The sequence below is a fragment of the Manis pentadactyla genome, chromosome 18 (assembly GCF_030020395.1).
Source record: "Manis pentadactyla isolate mManPen7 chromosome 18, mManPen7.hap1, whole genome shotgun sequence".
Taxonomy (NCBI): domain Eukaryota; kingdom Metazoa; phylum Chordata; class Mammalia; order Pholidota; family Manidae; genus Manis; species Manis pentadactyla.
The window spans coordinates 16,893,719-16,914,631 of NC_080036.1; the positions used below are offsets into that span (position 1 = coordinate 16,893,719).

A 20,913-nucleotide genomic window follows, 5' to 3' on the forward strand; every position below is an offset into this window, starting at 1 on the left:
GTTAGCCCTTCCAGGCTCTGTTCTAAGCACTTGATATATATCAGTTCACTTAACTGTTCCTGAAGGTACCCTAAGGCACAGGGAGCTTAAATGAACCACCCCATTAAGGCAACTGAGGCATAGAAGCATGATAGCTAACTGCATATGTGTTCGCTATGCTAGTGCTCCAGTCAAGTTGAACCCAGACAGCCTGGCCCCAGAGGCCACCCTCCTAGCTCCCAGTCACTCACCTCCCTGGCAAAGTCGTGGCCAAGCATGTGCAGGTGCACATGACAGAATGGCTACCTCCAGCTGGGCAAAGCTCCCCAAAAGCAGGTGGTGCTTAGGCACAAGCAGTAGTTGGCTGGCTAGACAAATTCTCCGATTAGCCCCAGATGGGCTGTCTGCAGAATGCAGGCTGGTGTGCCCTTCAGACCAGCCTCCCTGCTTCTTGCTTCTCTCCAGCAAGGAGGAATTGTGTAACAGGCAGCTGTGATCTCTGGTAAGGGCTGATGTACAGGTATTTAATTGAGACCAGATCTCCACAGGCCTTTAACACAGAATGAGCAGTTAAAGAGACTGGCAATCTATGTTGGAAACTGAAGACCCAAATCACAACTTTGGTCTCAGTGAATCCCAAGCTGTCCGAGGCACAGCTGGTCTGAGGTGTTATTACTCTCTGATCCTGTTCTAGAATCTGTCTCCTGCCCCTGCCAAGTCCTAAAACACCTTCTTCATCCCTAAGATTATGGTTTTCTAACCACCAATAAGGCATTATAACAGTCACTTCTCTGACAACAAATAAGGCGTTACAACAGTCACTTAAGTGACAGACTGGTCAAAGGAGGCTCCTGAGTGCGTGAATGAATGGCCTTCCCAGGCACAGGCAGCCACAGCCTCTCAGCCCCTGTGGTTTGGTTTCCAGGGGAACGCAGAACCATCGTGTCCTGCACGCGGATTGTTAACAAGACCACAACTCTGGTGAATGACAGTGACTGCCCTCAAGCAAGCCGTCCGGAGCCCCAGGTCCGAAGGTGCAATTCACACCCATGCCAGTCCCGGTAAGGAGCTGTGTCCTCAGCTCGGATCCTCCAGGGTCACGTCATGATAACAACACTTGTGAGTGGGGGGTGGGGGACAGTGATACCCACTAAACACCACAGTGCTGCTCTAGGCTGCATTCCATTGTTGCTGAGTGATTTCTGCTTGCTCAAAATACTGAATTTGTAGCTACTAAGTCAGCACTCGGATAGAAATGCTGGAAAGCATCTTACAGGAGGCCCTTAAGAGCATCTCACAGAGATAAACAGCCATCACCACGCTTCAGCTGGTACACATCAGCTCCCCAGTATTACGATGTCTTGGAGAAAAAGGACGTCAGTGTCAGAGCGTGAGTTCCGTGCATCAGTGCATACAGGGTAGTGCTCGCGGTTGGCTTGTTCCAGTGGCTGACGGTAACACCAGAGACTGCAGATCTTGGTGTTTATTGTTTGGAATCCATCTGAACTTCTGTTCCCAACCCCAACTTTCACAGCCATGTTACTCATGTGCTCTGAAGTGGATGCTCTTAGGCTGTGAACTGAGATGAATTGTGTGAAATGTTTTCATCAGTGAAGCCTTCTTATCTCCAGTCATTTTAGCAGGACTTTGCATAGTACGGTAGCTGTTGTATTGTGTGATATTACCACTGGCCTCCCATTCTGCTCTGGGTTGAGGTATATGGTTTTGTTTTGTAGTTCTGTGCATTGGGTTAAGGTATCTTTGCTTTTTGTAAAGAGGCTAGCCTTTTAACGTGGCAGTTTTTTGGTTCTTAAGCTCAACTCGTGCTACTTTCCTGGTGCAAAGCATTTGGGTTTTGTGCCAACCCCCAACTTTGCTTTGTCAAATGGATAAAATGTGTGAGAGAGGAAAAGCAGGAGGGAAAGCAAGAAGGTGAGATGTGTGTCATTGATTTTGTGTGGTTCCTGGTAAATTAAGAATGAAATTTTACCCTAACCTGGAAGCTACGAGGAATAGCTCACTTGGTAGTTTCTTGAGCCTTTGGATATGGGCAGCCACCCCATAAACCCAGCAGCTGATGGATCGGTCCCACACTGTGGAGCACGTTGATGTGAAGACTCAAGATTGGACGAGCCAGTCTCTTCTGTAAGCATGACCAGCCTGGCTCTTGTGACATGATTAGAAAGTAGGGTAAGTGAATCTAGAAGAGGAGAGATCAGCCTGGGCTCAGGGTATGATTGAACAAGAAGAATCTTAGGGATCCATTCAAGAATACGGTATTAAAATTGTCTATGTTTTCAAACTATTTTAATATCAAAATATTTTTTTTAATTATGCATAGAAACTACATACCAGAAACACAAAACAACTGGGACACACATTTGATGAGGAAGAGTAGCCCGTGCACTCAGCCTACCCCTCATCTTACATGAGGCCCATGGCACTTCTGCAGAATGCCAAGGAATAAAGTTTAAAAACTCTCAGTCAAGGATTCTGCTTCCCATAATGATGGAGTAGCCTGTGTTGGACCATCCCTCAGTATTCTTCTAGAATGATACTCTAGAGCTGGGCTGATCAATATGGTAGCTACTAGCTAGTCCGAATTGAGATGTGCTGCAAATATGAAATACATGCTACATTTCAAAGATTTAGTATGGAAAGCAGTTATAAAATATCTTAGTGATGCTTAATGCTGATTACATGTTGAAATATAATTATGTTTTGGTGACTTTGGATCAAATGCAATATATAATTACGACTTAACTCACCTATTTCTTTTTACTTTTTAAATGTGGATAGTAGAAAATTAGAATTACACACATGGCTCACATTTTATTTCTGTTGAACAGTGCTGCTAGATTAACATAGCACTGGCAATGTTCAGGATATAATCCAAAATTTTGAGACATACTAAGAAAAAGAAAAATGTGAGCCATACTCACTAGAGAAGGCAATTAATGGAAACAGACTCCAAGATGACACATAAATTGGGATTAGCACACAAGAATTTCAAAGCAGCTATTTTAATTATGCTCAAAGGCATTAGTAAAAATAAGGTCATAATCCACAAACTCATAGGAATGTCTAAGTAGAAAAAAGGAGACACTTTGAAAAAGAACACAATTTTAGGACTGAAAAATACAATATTTGAAATTTTTAAAAAATCACTTGATGGGTCCTACAGTGGATTGAGATGATGAAAAAAGGTCAGTGAACTTAAAGATGGAAGAATAAATGTTCTTGAAACTAGAAAATGGACAGATATTATTGACAACGGCAGAGACTCAGTGATCTGGAGAACAGTATCAAGCATCCTAACATAAATATAATGAGAGTCACAGAAGGCAAGGAGAGGGAGAAGGGAGCAGAAAATAATCATTAAAGAAACAATAACCGAAATTTCCCAGATTTAGTGAAAGACAGAAAAGAGGTAATCAAGTCACAACTTGAGTATTTCAACTAGATTCCAGATGAATTCAGAGCTATATAACAAAGCCCTCTGATCATTAGACCAAGCAGGCCAATGTAGCACCTTTATGATTTTTGCCTCCTGCAGGTCTTCTAGGAGGGGACTTTCTGCAGAATTCTAACCAGAAAATCATGTAGGAAAGCATCTATTAAATAAAGTCACATAAACAAGCATGAATTAACAAAGGTGCAAACTATATAAATCAGTGCTGTGGAGCTGCTCTAAGCTTGGATAAAGAACATCAAATGTGTGTGTATGGCTCCAAAATGCTGACAGACCATTCTGACAGACCACAGTCCTGCAGTCTGGCCATGGCTGAGCGCAAGTTCAAAGCAAACACGCATTAGATTAAATGTAGCTTCAGAAGCACATTCTTAGTATCTTCTTAGAACAAGGGTCAGCAAACTTCTTCTGTAAAGGACTAGACAGTAAATATTTTAGGCTTCGAAAGCCACATAGAGTATCTAATGTCTATTTTGCTTTGCGTTGTTTATAACCCTTTTAGAAATGTAAAAGCCATTCTTGGCTGCTGGGTGTACAGAAACCATCTGCAGGCTGAATTTGGCCCATGAGCCATAGATTATTACCAGCATTACCTTAGATTATTACTTACCCTTGTTTTGCCCACTGAGGTGTTGGGACCACAGCCCCAGCATGAACCCAAGTCCTGAAGGCACAACCTCAGGGGATGCATGCTCTTATCATACAAACAAGGGCACGTTGTTATTCTGAGTTACTTTTTATGCCCAGTTGCTCAATACTCTTTTTAAAAGCATCCAGCAGGCCTTGAACAACACAGTGCAATGTCAGTACTTTCATTTATTCAACATGTATTTATGGAGCACCTTCCCATTTTCAAGGCTCGGTGGAAGGTACCAAGGTATTTAGAGGTGAGAAAGACAATCAAGGTTTTGTGTTCATGTAATTTGATAAACGCCAGATTTCTCCTCCCCACCGCTTTCCTTTCTAGGCCACTGTCTTCCATTCTCTTTCCAACTCGTAAAATCATGTGGCTCAGACTTAAAGAATGACTAGAATGCTCAGAAGCAGAGGAGCAAATAAAACTGTTAAAAGGACAAGGCATCACCTTTTAAGGCCTCAGAGCCTAAAAAGAGGTGCCTGCATGCCTACTATGGTCTAGTATTGCTTGTTGGGTTGTTTACTTGTTTATTTTGAGTCATCTGACTTTGTACAGACTCACCTTGTTTTATTGTGCCTCATGCTATTGGTGCTTCCCAGAAACTGTGTTTGTTACAAATTGAAGGTTTGTGGCAACCCTGCTGCATTGAGTAAGTCTGTCGGCACCATTTTTCTAATAGCATTTGCTCACTTCCTGTCTCTGTGTCACATTTTGGTAATTCTCAGAATATTTCGAACTTTTTCATTACTGTGATATTTCTTTTGGTGATCTGAGATGAGCAATTATTAGTCCCTGAAACTCAGGTGCTGGTTAGCATTTTTTAGCAATAAAGTGTTTGTTAACTGAGGTATATACATTGACTTTTTAGACGTAGTGCTATTGCACACTTAATAGACTACACTATAGGGTAAACATAACTTTTATACGCACGGGAAACCAAAAAATCCATTTGGCTGCTTTATTATGATATTCGCTTTATTGTCACAGTCTGAAACTGAACCTGCAGTATCTCTAAGGTCTGCCTGTACTGTTTCATAAATTGGACACATGAAAATGAAGTGTCATGGCTCATCAAGGAGTATTGTTTGGCTAAAGAAATGTGTGATCTGATTTTAAAACTTTTATGAATCCTAGTTTTATTTACATATATATATATAAACATATATAAACACACACGTTGTATATATATTACATATTTATGGATACAAACACATATTTGGACAACAAAACTTGAATTATTGCATCTCATGATCTAGTTGTCATGAGTCTTTCTTAAGAACATACAGTGATATGGACTCAGGCTAGTAAGTGAAGAAAAGTGAAGAGACTGACCTTAGAAAATGAGTGCTAGATCATCAAAAAGAGGTTTGATCCATAAGTAAACACTGAAAGTGGGTAAGGGAGGTGGGGTTTGGAAATGTGTGGGGTCTAGAGAATAAATGGCTGCCTCAGGTGGGGGGGACATGATCGGGAGACAGAGCCTGGAGCCTGGGAGAAGAGCCCAAGAACCCAATGGTGTACATTTTATTAAAGAAGCCAAAATGCTGCTCGCTGTTGAATCTGACAAGGTGAAAGTGCCTTTCTATATCATTACTCTTTGACCTTTAAAACAACAGAGATATTTGTCTTTTTCCCTTGTATTTTCCTTTATTTCCCCTGATCTCCTTTTAATTTTCTTCAACCCTCTTGTTTCCATTGAGCTCCTTGCAGTTTCCTTTACATACCCATCTGCACACCATTAGCACCTCTTTATTCTAATCCTGCCACTAGCTCTGCGGATACTTCTCCCAAACCCTGCCATAACCCTATGGAATCTGGAACCTGACATGCAGGGCAGGTGGCCTCTCTCCAGCATCTTGCACAGCAATGCAAACACATCAATAAACCCAGCCCTGACACTGGCAGGAGAGGCAGAAATCACAGATCGGATCAGCTGTGCTAACTGTGGCCAGCAGCCTTCACCTTGCTGACCACAGTCTTCAGGGAAGAGGCCCCACCATCATATGGCATCTAAGAAGGAATGCTGTGTGCCAGCTCCTTAAGACCCGATCCCAGATAGTCCTGGAGCAAGGAGACGGGATATGTCAGGGTGACAGGCTCATTCTGGAACACACAGCTCATGCTTCACCAGGGTTAGTATTTTTGCAGTCTTTTAGAGCTTTTGGCCACTTGCAAAGGCAATTCCAAGCTATTAGGTATTTCCCTATAGTATCTGTGATTTGAACTTCTTCCCAGGCAGTACATACTATACTTTACATTGAATTAGGGGATTCAAAAAATAATATTCAACATCTTACTGGAAATTGAATTGAATAGCCATCTGCAAAGAAGTGTATTTAGATTTTAAATTTGTCTTCTTTGTTCAATTATCTTAATCAGGTTTGCCTTATCTTGGGTTAAAAGGGAATAGGATCCATCAGGTTTTTAGGAAAGTACTTCTGTGTATGTGTGTATGTGTGTGTGTGTGTGATCATGACTTAAGAATGAAACCTAGACTATACAGATCTTTAGGAACAGACAAAATCTAGAAAGATACTATTGTTTATTCCATTTCTAGCTAGTCCAAAAGTTAAAGCTTCTCTTTCCTGCTTTCCTCTACAATATTATGATATTGTCACTCCTCTGTCCACTGAGCCCTGGACGGGGGAGGCTGCAAGAGGCTGCCCTTGCTTCTGCCTACCTCGTGTGATAGACTCAGGTCCTGATGCTCACAGGGGGGGAGGGCAAGGCCTGGGGTTGCAGGTACCTGCAGGTCAACAGGGACAGTCCAGGGAATCTCTGGGATGGGGCTCCCCTCTCTGAGGCTTAGGTTACCCTCCAGATACCTAGACATATGGCCACAGGTCTGGGGCCAGAGACACCCCACAAACCATGTGAAATAAAGAAAAAATACCTAAGGGGGAAAAGACAGTGAATGGCACCAGTGGTCTTTTAATTCCTTATCAATAGGATGTGAATGGTGAGGCAAAATTTAATTGAATTCCTCAACTTTTTTCTGACACTACTCAAATTCCAGAACTTCATGAGTATTTAAATTAGCAAGTAAAGTTTTGAAGCCTTTGCTTATTTGTCTAAATTAGTTAACATTCCAGATGGGGAATCAAAAAAGCATTTCAGGGTGTTGTCTTGAATTTTAAAATTCTGTTTTCTTCTTTGCCTCCATACTTAATCCTTTGACCATTTGAACATCCCTTCCTTGGGTCATTACAGAGGACAAGAGAATTCGCAGATACCAGTTTCATAGATAATAGAATTCTTCGGTTGAGATAGCTTTGCATGTAGGTCCCAGGACCCATTAAGAAGTCTTTCTTTCCTCCTGACTTTTTTGAGTAATAAAATATAAAGAGCATTGAGCACTTGATTTTCACATTTGATTTTTATGTCACAATTATAGGAAAGGAAAAATAAATGGAAAAGTTGAAATTCAGCCTGAGGAAGAAAAATAAAGACAACTGAGATCACAGTGGTCCATTAGAAGTGCAGGAAAAATATGTTTTATGCGGCTTACAGAAGAAACGTCAGACCAAGGAGGAACGGCTCTGCAATGAGGGTGGACAGTGAAGGATCCCCAATGTGTAGAATCTGTAGGGATAGTTCAGAAAGGAGCTTCGAATGTGCTTAGTGGCAGCCTCCTGAAACAGTCCCTTCCCCCTTGGAGACTAAGGAAAGCCAGTGCTGGGTGGCTCTCTTATAGGAATGAATAGTCCTCAGATAGGAGCAGTTTGTCTTAGAGAAGGACAATTCTTTTCTCCTTAAAGGTGAATATTTATTTACAAAGACACTGAAAGTAAAAGGATGGAAAAAAGACATATCATGCAAACAGAAATAAAATTTAAAAAGCAGGAGTGCCTATACAAATATCAGAGAAAATAGATTTTGAAACAAAAATGTTGCTAGAGATAAAAATGAGTATCATTTTATAATGATAAAAGGACAATCCATCAAAGATGTAACAATTACAAATACATAGGCACCTAATAACAGAGCCCTACAATACACAGAATGGAGAGAGAAATAGTTCAACAATAATAGAGACTTTAATACTCAACTTTCAATAACAAATTTTAAAACTAGAAAGAAGATCAACAAGGAAATGTAAGACTTGAGTAACACTATGATCCTCCTAGACCTAACAGATGTCTATAAAGCACTCCACCCAACAGCAGCAGAATATACATTCTTCTTCATGTACATGTGAAGCATTCTCAAGGGCAAACCATAATTTAGGCCATTAAATAGACCTCAAGAAATGTAAAAGGACTAAAATAATGCAAAGTATATATTTATCATAATTGGATAAAGTTAGAAATAAAAAACAGAAATTTTATAAACTCACAGGTATGTGGAAATTAACAACAACAAAAAAAATCACTTCCTAAATAACCAGTGGGTCAAAGAGAAATCACAGAGAATTTATAAAATACTTTCAGATAAATGAAAATGAAGATACAACATGCTAAAACTTAAGAAATGCAGCTAAAACAGTCCATATGGGGAAATTATACCTTAGGGGGAGATTTGAAATAGAAAAGAGAAAAACAACAGAAAAATCAGTGAAACTGAAAGTTGATTACATGAAGAGAACTAAAACAATTTACAAACATTTAGTTAGATTGACCCAAAAAAAAAAAGAGAAAATACTAAAATTAGTAAAATCAGAAATGAAAGAGAGGACATTACTACAGAACTTGCAGAAATAAAAAATATTGCAACAGAATCATATAAATAATTATATGCCAGTGAGCTGTATGCCAGTCAATTTGATAGCTAACATGAATTGGACAAACTCCTAGAAAGGTGCAACTACTGAAACTGATAAATAAAGAGGAAATAGAAAACCTGGGTAGATCTATAACAAGTAAAGAGACTGAATTACTAATCTAAAATTTTCCCACAGAGAAAATCCCAGGACAAAAAAGCTCCACTTACAAATTCTACCAAATATTTAAGCAGAATTAATGCCAATCCTTCACAAATTCTTCCAAAAAATAGAAGAGGAGGGAACACTTCCCAATTCATTCTATGAGGCCACTATTACCCTGATACTAAAACCAGATAAAGACATCTCAAGAAAAGAATACCACAAACCAGTATCTTTTATAAACATTGATATAAAAACTTCAATGAAATATAAACAAATTGAATCTAACAACATATAAAAAGAATCATATACCATGACCAAGTGGGATGTATTCTAGGAATGCAAGGTTGGTTTATCATCTAAATATCAATTAATGTAATACATCATATAAAAATAAATTTTAAAACACCATGATCATCTCAATAGCTGCAGAAAAATCTTTGACAAAATCCAAGACCCTTTCATAATAAGAACACTTAACAAGCCATGATTAGAAGAACTTCCTCAACATGATAAAGGGCATCTACAAAAAACCCACAGCTAATAATAATACTTAATGGTGAAAGATTAAATGATTTCCTCTTAAGGAATGAAACACAAGATCTATTTTATCCATTTTTATTCAATGTTGTACTAGAGGTCTAGCCAGGTATTTCATTTAGGCAAGAAAATGAATAAAAGGCATCCAGATTGGAAGTGAGAAAGTTAAACATTGCAAATTACATGATCTTGAATATAGAAAGTTCTAAGGAATCCTAAAAAACTTTTAAACTAATAAATTCAATAATGTTACAAGATATAAAATCAATAAACTAAAATCATTTCTATTTCTATACAGTAGTGATAAGTGGAAAATGAAATTAAGAAAATAATTCCATTTACAGTAGCATCAAAAGTGATAAAATACTTAAGAGTAAAAATTAGCAAAATAAGTGTAAAACTCGTACTCTGCAAGCTCCACAACATTGTTAAAAGGAATTTTAAAAGATCTCAGTCAATAAAGATATTCCATGTTCATGAATGGGAAGACTTAATATTGTTAAGATGGCAGTACTCTACAAATTGATCTACAGATTCCAATGCAATCATTATCAAAATTCTACCTGCCTTAATTGCACAAAAGACCAAGCTGATCCTTAAATTCAAATGGAATTGCAAATGGCCTTGCATAATAAAAACAATCTTTAAGAAAGAGGAACAAAAGTGGAGGACTCACACATCCCAATTTTAAAACTTACTACAGAGTTACAGTAAGCAAGTGTGGTATTACAATAAAGACAGATGTAAAGAGCAAGGGAATATAATTGAGAAATAAACCCTCGCAATTACTGTAAATTGTTGACAAGATTGCCAAGAGCATTCAGTGGAGAAAGAACAGTCTTCAACAAATGTTCTTGTGACATTATAGCCACATACAGAAGAGTAAAGTTGGACACCTACCTCACAGCATATATGAAAATTAACTTAAAATGGACCAAAGACCTAAAAAGCAAAATGTATTAAATTCTTAGAAGAAAATGTAGGAAAAAATCTTTATGACCTTAGATTTGGCAATGGTTTCTTATATTTGACAGGAAACCTACAAGCAACAAAACAAAAAATAAATAAATTGGGCTTCATTAAAATTAAAAACTTACATGCTTCAAATGAAGCTCCCCCTGTGGCCTGAGGTATCCTGAAGTATCAAGAAAATTGAAAAAAACCCACAGAATGGGAAAGAATATTTTCAAATCATATATCTGATGAGATTTATATCTAGAGTATATAAAGAACAATTACAACTCAATAATAAAATGATACATAATTCAACTATCAAGGATCTGAATAGATATTTCTCCTGAGGAAGAGGTGGAGGGAAGAAATTAGGGGTTAATAGCTAAAGGGTACAGTTTCTTTTTGGTATAATGAAAATAACTAGATTGCGGCAAAGTTAATTGAATTGTATACATTAAATGGTTGAATTGTGTAGTATGAGTTATAGTATCTCAGTAAAGCTGTTATAAACACACAAAGAAGCACACATTTCTTAATGCAGGCTCTTGGGGCTCTAAGCAGACTCCTGTAAGTTCCTGTAAGTACAGAGGCTGGCAGACTAGCCCCCACCCGGAGCTCAGATATCTCAGGACACAAGGGGAGCTCAGGATAGTCAGGAACCTTGGCTGGAATGTCTCAGGTGTCCCCTCTCAAACAAGCACCACTAGATCTTATTTATTAGCCACACTCATCATGCCTGGGTTGCTGATCTCGTCCATCCTCTCCCACTACAAACTGCCATCTCTCTCCCTGAGCCTCTAATTGGGATTCTTAGGACAGAAAATTTTTAGGGTATGGTCAGTCACCCTCCAGTTGGTCCTGTTTGAGTTGACCTTTCCCCTTGGCTGCCCCTCAGACCTTTCCATGTCATACTTTTCTGGGAGGACTGTCTGGTAAGGGGCACACCCAACATAGCTTTCATTCCCCAACCACACTGGCAAGTGAGGCTGAATGTCCTTCTGCCTGTGCCAGCCATCTCCTGTAGCCCCACAAAAAAGAATAAGTAAGCAGGGTGGGTTTTCAATCAAGAGTCAGGGACATCCGCAACCCAACTGTTGCTTTCTATGCCTCTCACTGGTGTGTGTGTGTGTGTGTGTGTGTGTGTGTGTGTGTGTGTGTGTGTGCGTGTGTGTAGGGGGGGAATCTGAGGGGATGGGGACTCTGAAAAGTAGTTTGTGCATCCATACCATGAAGAGAATAACAGTACCATTTGGTTGGCCCATCTCTTTATTTACTTGTTCACTTCTTTTTAATATTTCTACCATGTACTACCATGTTCCAAGTATTTTAAGTAGCCAAAGATTTGACATTATACTACTTAATACTTAATATCAGCCCCCCTACCCTACCTATGTTGCAGAATTTAGTACTAGACAAGATGGGAAAGAGCTTTGTAAACTGAAAAGGGACACCAGTCCCTGGGACTTGGAATCCCCACTCTGGGCGTTCTTCTAGACCATGCAGACCTGCCCATCCTCCTGTTGACCCCGAGCTCACCCACGTCAGTCAAACCCTACCTACCCTTTAAAAAGCCCTGTCTCTTCCTTTCTTCTCACCCATGGCACCTCTTCCCCAAGCCCCAGAGCAGAAACATCAGGGTAAGAATGAGCAAACCTTATACACTATTGAGACGGTTGAAATAAGAACTGGACATACTCAGTGGTAAAAACTGAAAGCTTTTCCTCTAAGATCAGAAACAAAGCAAGGATGCCCACTCTCACTACCTTTATTCAAAATAGTATTGGAAGTCCTCCTAGCCAGAGCAATTATGCATGAAAAGGAAATAAAAAGCATCCAGATTGTAAAGGAAGAAGGAAAACTGTCATTCTGTGTAGATGACATGATACTATGTATGTGAAAACCCCAAAGACTCCACAAAAAACTATTAGAACTAATAAATAAATCAATGTACAGAAATATGTTACATTTCTATACACTAGTAACAAGCTACCAAGAAGAGAAATTAAGAAAGCAATCCCATTTACAATTGCATAAAAAAGAATACAATACCTAGGAATAAATTTAACCAAGGAGGTGAAAGACCTGTACTCTGAACATTGAAGAAGATACAAATAGGTAGAAAGATATTCCATGCTCCTGGATTGGAATTATTAATATTGTTAAATGTCTATACTACCCAAAACAATATACAGATGCAATGCACTCCCTATCAAAATTCCAATGGCACTTTTCATAGAACTAGAACAAACAATTATAAAATTTGTATGGGGCCACAAAAGACCCAGAATAGAAAAGGCAATCTTGAGGAAGAAGGTCAAAGCTGGAGACATCACAATCCCTGATTTAAACCCATATTATAAAGCTATAGTAATCAAAACTGTATGGCAGTGACATAGAAACAGACACATAGATCAGTGGAATAGAGAACCCATGCATATACTATCAATTAATTTGTGACAAAGAAGCCAAGAATATGCAATGGGGAAAGGACAGTATCTTAATGGTGTGGAAACTGAACAGCAATGTGCAAAAGAATGAAACAGAACCACTATCTTACACTATGCTCAAAAATTAACTCAAAGTAGATTAAACACTTGAATGTAAGGCCTGAAACACCATAAACTGTTAGAAGAAAATATAGGCAGTAAGGTCCTTGACATTGGTCTTGGCAATGATTTTTTGGATTTGACACCAAAAGCAAAAGCAAGAAAAGCAAAAAAAAATGAGTGGAACTACATCAAACTAAAAATCTTCTGCACAGCAAAGGAAGCCAACAAAATGAAAATAAAACCTATTGAATGGAAAAAAATTTGCAAATCATGTATCTGATAAGGGATTAATATCCAAAATACGTAAAGAACTCATACAACTTACTAGCAAAAAAACCAAAAAATCTGATTAAAAAATAGGCAAAAGATCTGAGTAGACATTTTTCCAAAGAAGACAAATAGATTGCCAATAGGTACATGAAAAGATGCTCACCATCACTAATCAGGAGAGAAATGCAAATCAAAATCACAATAAGATAACACCTCACACCTATTAGAATGGCTCTTATCAAAAAGACAAAAAAATAATGAGTGTTGGCAAAGATGTGGAGAAAAGGGAACCCTTGTGCCCTGTTGGTGGGCAGGTGCAGTCACTGTGGAAAGCAGTATGAAGGTTCCTCACTAAATTAAAAATAGAAATACCATATGATCCAACTATTCCACCTCTAAGTATTTATCAGAAGAAAATGAAAATACCAACTCAAAAAAGGTATATGTACCTCCATCTTGACTGCAGCATTATTTGCAAGATATGGAAACTATCTAAATGTCCATCAATGGATGGACAGAAAATAAAAATATTATACACAGTGGAATATTATTCAACCATAGGAAACAGTGAAAAATTGCCTCTTATAATAACATGGGTGGAACCTTGAGGGCATTATATTAAATAAAATAAGTTAGACAGAGAAAGACAAATACCATATAATTTCACTTATATGTGGAATCTAGAAAAAAGGGGGAAAAATGCTCATAGATGCAGAGAACAGATTGATAGTTGCCAGAGGTGGGGTGTGAGGGCTGGGTGAAATGGGTAAAGGGAGTCCAAAGGTACAGACTTCCAGTTATATAGTAAATAAGTCACATAATATACAGCATGGTCACTATAGTTAATAACACTGTATTGCATGCATATTTGACAGTTGCTAAAAGATTAAACCTTAAGTCCTCATCACAAGAAAAAAATATTCTGTACATGAGGTGATGTTAACAAGACTGATGGTGGTGATCATTTCACAGTATCTACAAATATTGAACCATTATATTGCACACCTGAAACTAATATATGTTAATTATACCACAATAAAAAATAATAATTGGCCAAATTTTTTAAAAGATGAAAAATGAAAAAGAAACATAAAAAACAAGAAGACCTTCCATACAAAGACAGGATCATTCTCTCTGGAGTAATGTATATATTCTGTAACTACCTCAGCATTAGTATTAAATTGTTTAAATGAGCACATCCCTAATAGTAGCTTTTTGCATCTATTCCTCCCTAAGAAACCACTTGAGCCTTTCTAGGAAGACCCCACATGGGCTGGATATGTGTAAGCCTTCAGAGGGATGCCTGGGAGAGCTGGCATCATGGAACATGGGTTATTTCTGACCACCAAAAGTGATGTCATTGTCTCTGCCTCGCCTTTTTTCAGCCTTATTTCACTATCGAAGACTGAGCTCTCTCACTAACTTGAAGGTCTTCTGTTTACAGCATCTCAAGTGCTTGGGGTTTCCTCGTGGTGCACACCATTATTCTCATGCCCCTGGGGACAGGGAGTGTTAGCTGGGAGGCCTGCCAGCTTCTGCTCCAAAGATGCCGGCCTGATAGTGCTGCATGCCCGCACGGTTAGGCTAAGGGGCAGTGTGTCAAGGAAGGGATGAAATGGAGGATTGCTCAGGTGTACCCAAGACATTCCCCTGGGAGGGAAGAGATTTAACCTCTGTTAACCTCTGTTGTATGGGAATGAGTTTATAGGGTCCTTTGCTGAGAGAGGTTTAAATCTTGGGGGAATAAGGAAAACAAGTGTGTGCTGGCCGCACGAGGGAGCAGGATGGGAGACGGTGGAGTCTGAAATCGCGCCTGGCCCTTTCCCCAGTTCTGCTGGGGATCCACCCTGAAGCGGTTCTAGAGAATGGCTTAAAATGTCAAAGGAAAGAGCTGGCAAGTGAAATATCTCAGACTGCTTGTTGGCCAAGGCCGCAGATGCCAGTTCAGAGACTAGCAATGTTACGTGACATAGCGTCCTTCATTCCAGGCCCAGCTGTGGTGTCCCCTTCCATGGGGGTTCCTGGTGCTCATGAGATGAGACCGCATTGCCTGTCTCTGGGAGCCTGGTGCTTCTCAGGCCTACAGATGGCAAGTCCTGCAACCTTCCCATCAGCCAACTGGCCAGGCCTCTGCCTTCTGTACACATTTATGCTGGTCACAAACACACTTCCCACAGCAGGGCCTGTGGCAAGCTTAGAGGGAGGAAGGACTCCATAGTCACAGAGAGGGAAGTGCAGGGTCCCACAGAGCCACACGGGCTCATTATTGTATCATCCTTCACACCAACACACTTTTGATATGCCACTGTGCACTGTGAATCACTATGAGAACACCACTATTGGTGTTTCTCCAGGAGAATTTTGTTTCAGAAGCCACCCTTCCTAGAGCTTCTAGAGATAGGTGTTCCCAGTAGGAGGCTTGAGGGGCCAACAGCCTATGAGGTGAACTTCTCAGGGTGACCCCATGCCTCCATCAGGACAGTATACTCAGTCGACCTCTTCCTTCCATTTAAGAGACAGTCAGGTGTGGTGGGAAGCAGACCACTGAGTTATCTAATGACATGGCTGCGAATGGAAATCCTGCCCCACCAACCTGCCCCCTGCTCTAAGCCTTGGCTACAGCATGGAAGTACAAAGGAGGTGACCTGAGACCACCACCTTCTGAAGCATATTGAGTGAGCCTTGACTCTAGTGAAACAAAATGCTTGACTCAGGAAACACGTGCATCAAACTTCTCTGATCCCAGGTAACAGGAACTGAATCTAAAAATGAACCCAAAAGATAGGACTATAGAGAGGATGTGGAGTAGCTCCCAAAGTTGAAGAGACACTGAAAAGCAGGTCTTGGGGAAAGGGTTTGGCACCAGCTCCAGTGAACAGGCTTTGCAGGGCATGTGGGCGGGCTGCCTCCCCTCCAAGAGCTGCTCCATGCAGAGCTCGGGACGCTGGAGAATGTCTGATGGGCCTGGCTGGCTCACATGCTCTCCAGGGGTGCGGTGCAGCCTCCCAAAGGAAAACCAAAGCATTCCTTCCAGAAGAAGGAAGATGATGCTGGGCAGATGAAAACAGCAGACATGTCCTCCACCCTGAACACATCAAGACATGCTGATGTCATAGTCGATCTGAGACTGAGAAAGACTATCCAACAGACACCATCCAGCTAGGACGAGAGCCGGCAAGTCTGTTAGCAAGAGGGCTACTGTACTGGAAAATTCCTGTGTCCTGGTGAGAAAGGCAGCCCAGAGGGAATGTTGCTCTTGGATATGAACTTCCAACATCAGCAGCTGTATGATTCTCAAAGCATGAGAGTTTTTTTTCCAAACTCATAGTGATTGGGTGTGGTACAACCTGTTCCCAAACACAGGCTTCTCCTGATTCTTTTAACCCCTAAATCATACCAACATCAATGCCAGCTCAGGAGTGTGACCTGATCAGGTGCAATGGCTCAAGAGAAATGTCACCAGGTCCAGTGACCCCATCAGCTCCATTTACTTGTCTTGCTTCCCCACTGAGATTTCAGTTTGTTCCTGTAAATCCCAGATAAACATTTTTTTTTCTCTAAAAAGAATATTTGAAAATGACTTTACTATAAAAGCAGAGAATCTTAAAACTGAGTGCTTCTATTCTTAAGATGGTAATTGTGGAGGCAGCAGAAATCCAAATCGGGGTGGGAGTCGGCCGGTCCATTCTTGCCTGTCAGCAGCAAGGCTAGAAGGGGACAGGCGCTGGGAACTGGTGTACTCACCCACTGGACAGATGAAGATCCTGAGATGCTTAGCTCTTAGGTGACTTACCCAAGGTCATACTGGTAGCAAGTAGAACTCAAACCAAGGTTTTCATACTTTAAATCTTACAAACTCCCTGCCACACCATTCTCTTTTTTAAAACAGTGTAACCTGCTTCTACAGTGGCATGATAAAGAACACTTTTTGGGCAGGGTACCTTTAAACAGGTATTTAGAAGTGGAACGAGGGAAGTCAGCGGATGGCCCTATAATGGACTTCAGCTTAGAGGGGGATTGAGAGGAAGCTGGGGTGGCTCCCCTCTCTCTTAGTGAAACAAGCAGCCAGAAGTTCAAAGCTTTAAAATGAAACACTAGAGCAAATTCACTAAATGCTGTATAGATGGTCCCCAACTTAGAATGGATTAACTTCAGTTTTCAACTTTGCAATGGTGCAAAAATGATGCATATTCCTCAGAAACTGTATTTTGCATTTTGAATTTGGATCGTTTTCCAGGCTAGTGATCTGCAGTACAATCCCCTCTCTCGAGGTAGGGCAGCAGCCGGAGCCACAGCCCCCAGTCAGCCACCCAGGCACGAGGGCCAACAACCATACACTTAACCACTCGGTACCCATAATTCCTTTTTTTCACTTTCAGTACAGTATTCAATAAATTACATGTGAATAAATTCCAGTACTCATCCAATCATTTTGTTATAACATAGGCTTTATGTTAGATGGCTTTGCCCAACTATAGGCTAAAGTTGAGTGTTCTGAGCACATTGAAGGTAGGCTAGGCTAGGCTGTGATGTTCAGTAGGGTAGGTGTATTAAATGCATTTTTGGCTTACAATATTTTCAACTTAAGATGAATTTCAATTTACATAACCCCATCATAAGTCAGGGAAGATCAGTAGTTGGTCAGTCTTCTGGCTTGTTCTTAGCAAGGCTTCTTACCTGGACCCATGCTGGAAAAAGAATTAAAATTCAGGAAGACAAGGGGTTCCACTGTGAGGGTGTTTTTTTCCAGGAGGCCTGTGTGTGTAGCGTTGAGGAGCAGGAAGGGGTGTTTGCAGGGTGCTGTCCTATGAATACCACAACAAATCTCCGTTGATCCCTAGCTAACCAATGATGGCCTCTTCGAAGCAGGGAGGGACCCTCACACTCTCTCACTCAGACCTGAGCAACCGGTGGCATGAGTTACAGGGACTAGACAGGTGAGAGGTTGTCTGTAGACCAGGTCTGAGATGTTCTTGATAAGAAGCGAAACCTGCCCATTCAGGGATCAAACCCATGGCCTCTGACCGACCTGTAATGTGTCCACTGTGGCCAAGCAGTGAATTCACTGGGGCCAAATACCAGGTATGGGCAGGACATTTCTGATCATCTGTGTGGGTGTTTATTCCTTCGTTTCTTCGTCCCCTTCTTTTCCTTGTCTTCTTCCCCACAAGCGTGAGGGTCTTGTCAATGCCCTGCTCATTCAGCAAATATGTGTGGCGCACCTACTCTGCACCAGTAGAAACTTGGATGTACGGCTCCCTCTCTAGTGCCCAGCAGTGCTCAGAACTTAGGAGGGCTAGCAAGTCATCCGAAGGGATGAATAAACTATTTAGTACTGGTGGAGGGAAAGTGCCCCAGCCATACCCCAATTCCTCATCTCTATGGTCAGCATCCTTGTGCTCAAAATGGGGTTTCATGCTAGCACCAGGAAGGCTTATCCACTGGGTGACCAATGTCTGTCCAGATGGATGTTCCATTGACAAATGGGTGGACGTCCCAGGCTGCTTTAGAAGCCTGGTGTATATTCGATTGTCCTCTGATTAAATCATTCGCACACTCTTGGTGCAGCTTATGGACTGTATCTGCGCTCTGTCCCACCCATAGCCCACCTTGACTTGACCTTGACCTGACTCTGACTTGACCTTGACCTGACTGATGTGACCTTGACCTGACTCTGACTTGACCTTGACCTGACTCTGACGTGGCTCGACCCTCAGTCCTCCCGGTAGCTCCTCTTGTTCCGCTCTCTCAGCACCAGTTCCTGCAGAAGGCTTTTAAATCCGTCCTTCACTTATGGCTTTTATTTAAGTAAATTTGCTTTAAAGTTGGGAACAAAAAATCATTTTATCCTTACCATATAAAGGCACCATAGCACACAATTTGTTAGGCTCAGTAGCTTATCAGGAAAAGAAAGAAATGCTCTCTCCATTTATTTAGGGGTGGCCCCAGATGGGGGGTTATTGAGATCATGGAGTCGGTCAAGGGAAGCAGAGCCCTCACCACCTGCAGGCAAGCTCATGGGCAAGTTACCTGATCTCGCCATCTATAAATTAAGAAATCTGAACCTCTCTCACAGAAATCTTGAGAAGGTATTAGGTGAAGTAAAGCCTATAAATTCCTCCGTCCGACTAAGCACTTGATGAACGTTAACACAAACCATTGTCACTGCCCATTGAGCTATATTAATTATCAACGTCAGCTACCAGTTAGACCCCAGCATTTTGGGGGGTTATCCATCATTTCTTAAGACACTACATGCACGCACACTTTTAATACAGTATGTAACTACATAATTTAATTCATGCTGGCATTTTCCAAGCAACAAAAGATTGGCGGAAGGTCATAGCATATGCCAGCCTTTCCCTTCTTTTCAGAACAAGTTTATGTATAATTTATATGTATTTCAGGGTCATCTGAAGCAGCCGAAATCTCGAGCAGTTCATTTCTAACCTCATGAATGTTTCTGAGCTCTGTATTTGTGAACTTCAGACAATATTATCAGTAGGATGGTGGGAGGACTTTTGGAGGAAAGGGGATTACGAAAGAGTTTCAGTGTCATTCAAACCCCAAGATTGGGTTACGGCTCAGTGCGTGACTAGCAGCATCACAGATGTGGCATGCCCAGGGGGCTCAGTACAACCAGGCTGGAGAGATGGTGGGCAGGAAGAGTAGTGCAGTTACACTGGAGATGTGAATGGATGTAAAATGCAGGACCCTGCCAGCACTTCTGCCTGCTTGGATTTAAATACCACTGAAGGAAGGACCTGGTGAAATATAAGTTCATAATTTCCAAGAGGAAGTCCTGAAAGCATTTAGAGAAGAAATTAGCACTGTGGAGGCAATGAATGTGTTCTGGCCCATACCAGGCGCACAGCTCGGTCATGTTTTCTCTTCCACGACTCCTAATCCTCTTCCTGGGAAGCTAACACTCCCTGGCCATTTGGAGAGAGCTTCACAATAAATCTTGAAAGCAGGAAGGAAAAAATTTCAGCTGCCCAGTGAATTGTCAGGGAGGACAGAGGGTGATCTAAGGGCCAACTGTTCTCGAAGAGCTAGTCAGAAACTAGATGTGGGCCTCAGGTGGGCATTTTCATAGCATTAATGTAGGGGTCATACCATGACAGCACCCCTGGGGTCTTGTTGACTGACAGATTGCTGGGCCCACTCCCAGAGCTTCTGATTCAGTAGATCTAGGGAGGGGCCTGGAAATCTACATTTCTAACAAGTCCTCCAATAATGTTGGTCCAGGCCCCACACTGACAGCCACTAGACTATGGTAACAAATGCTGTTTGAAATTTTAAACTGAAGAACTATGGTGAGAACAACAGGTTTGATGGATAGGATCCTGGGACTCAAATTCAACAGCAGATGCCAGAACCACGCCAGTAGAAAGAGTGTGCAGCTAATCCAGGAAGGAAAAGTAGTCCAGTCATCTCATCTTCTGGAGGCTGGAAGACTAGAAGGCCCAGGGCCCAGACCATTGAAGGGGAGGGCAACTGGGGCCAGAGACCCTAACCAAGTCAAGAATGAGGGCAGGACCACTGGGGAGGCTCCAGGCCTTACACAGCAGTGACTGGAGATAGAGATGGGGAGCCGGGCAGCTGGGCACCCCAGTTTATAGAGACAGCACTCCCTGAAGATGCTGCAAAT

At 41.2% G+C, this 20,913-nt stretch overlaps 1 protein-coding gene across 6 annotated transcripts in view; it reads left to right on the forward strand.

Annotated features, from left to right (window-relative positions):
• The window catches only part of ADAMTS17 (ADAM metallopeptidase with thrombospondin type 1 motif 17), a 317,548-nt gene that overhangs the window by 244,311 nt on the left and 52,324 nt on the right, over positions 1 to 20,913 (forward strand). For all 6 annotated transcript variants that reach the window (XM_057494727.1, XM_036878662.2, XM_036878663.2 and 3 more), the window contains one exon: positions 905 to 1,040. In XM_057494727.1, coding sequence (XP_057350710.1) covers positions 905 to 1,040 — 136 coding nt within the window. The remainder of the gene's footprint in view (positions 1 to 904; positions 1,041 to 20,913) is intronic.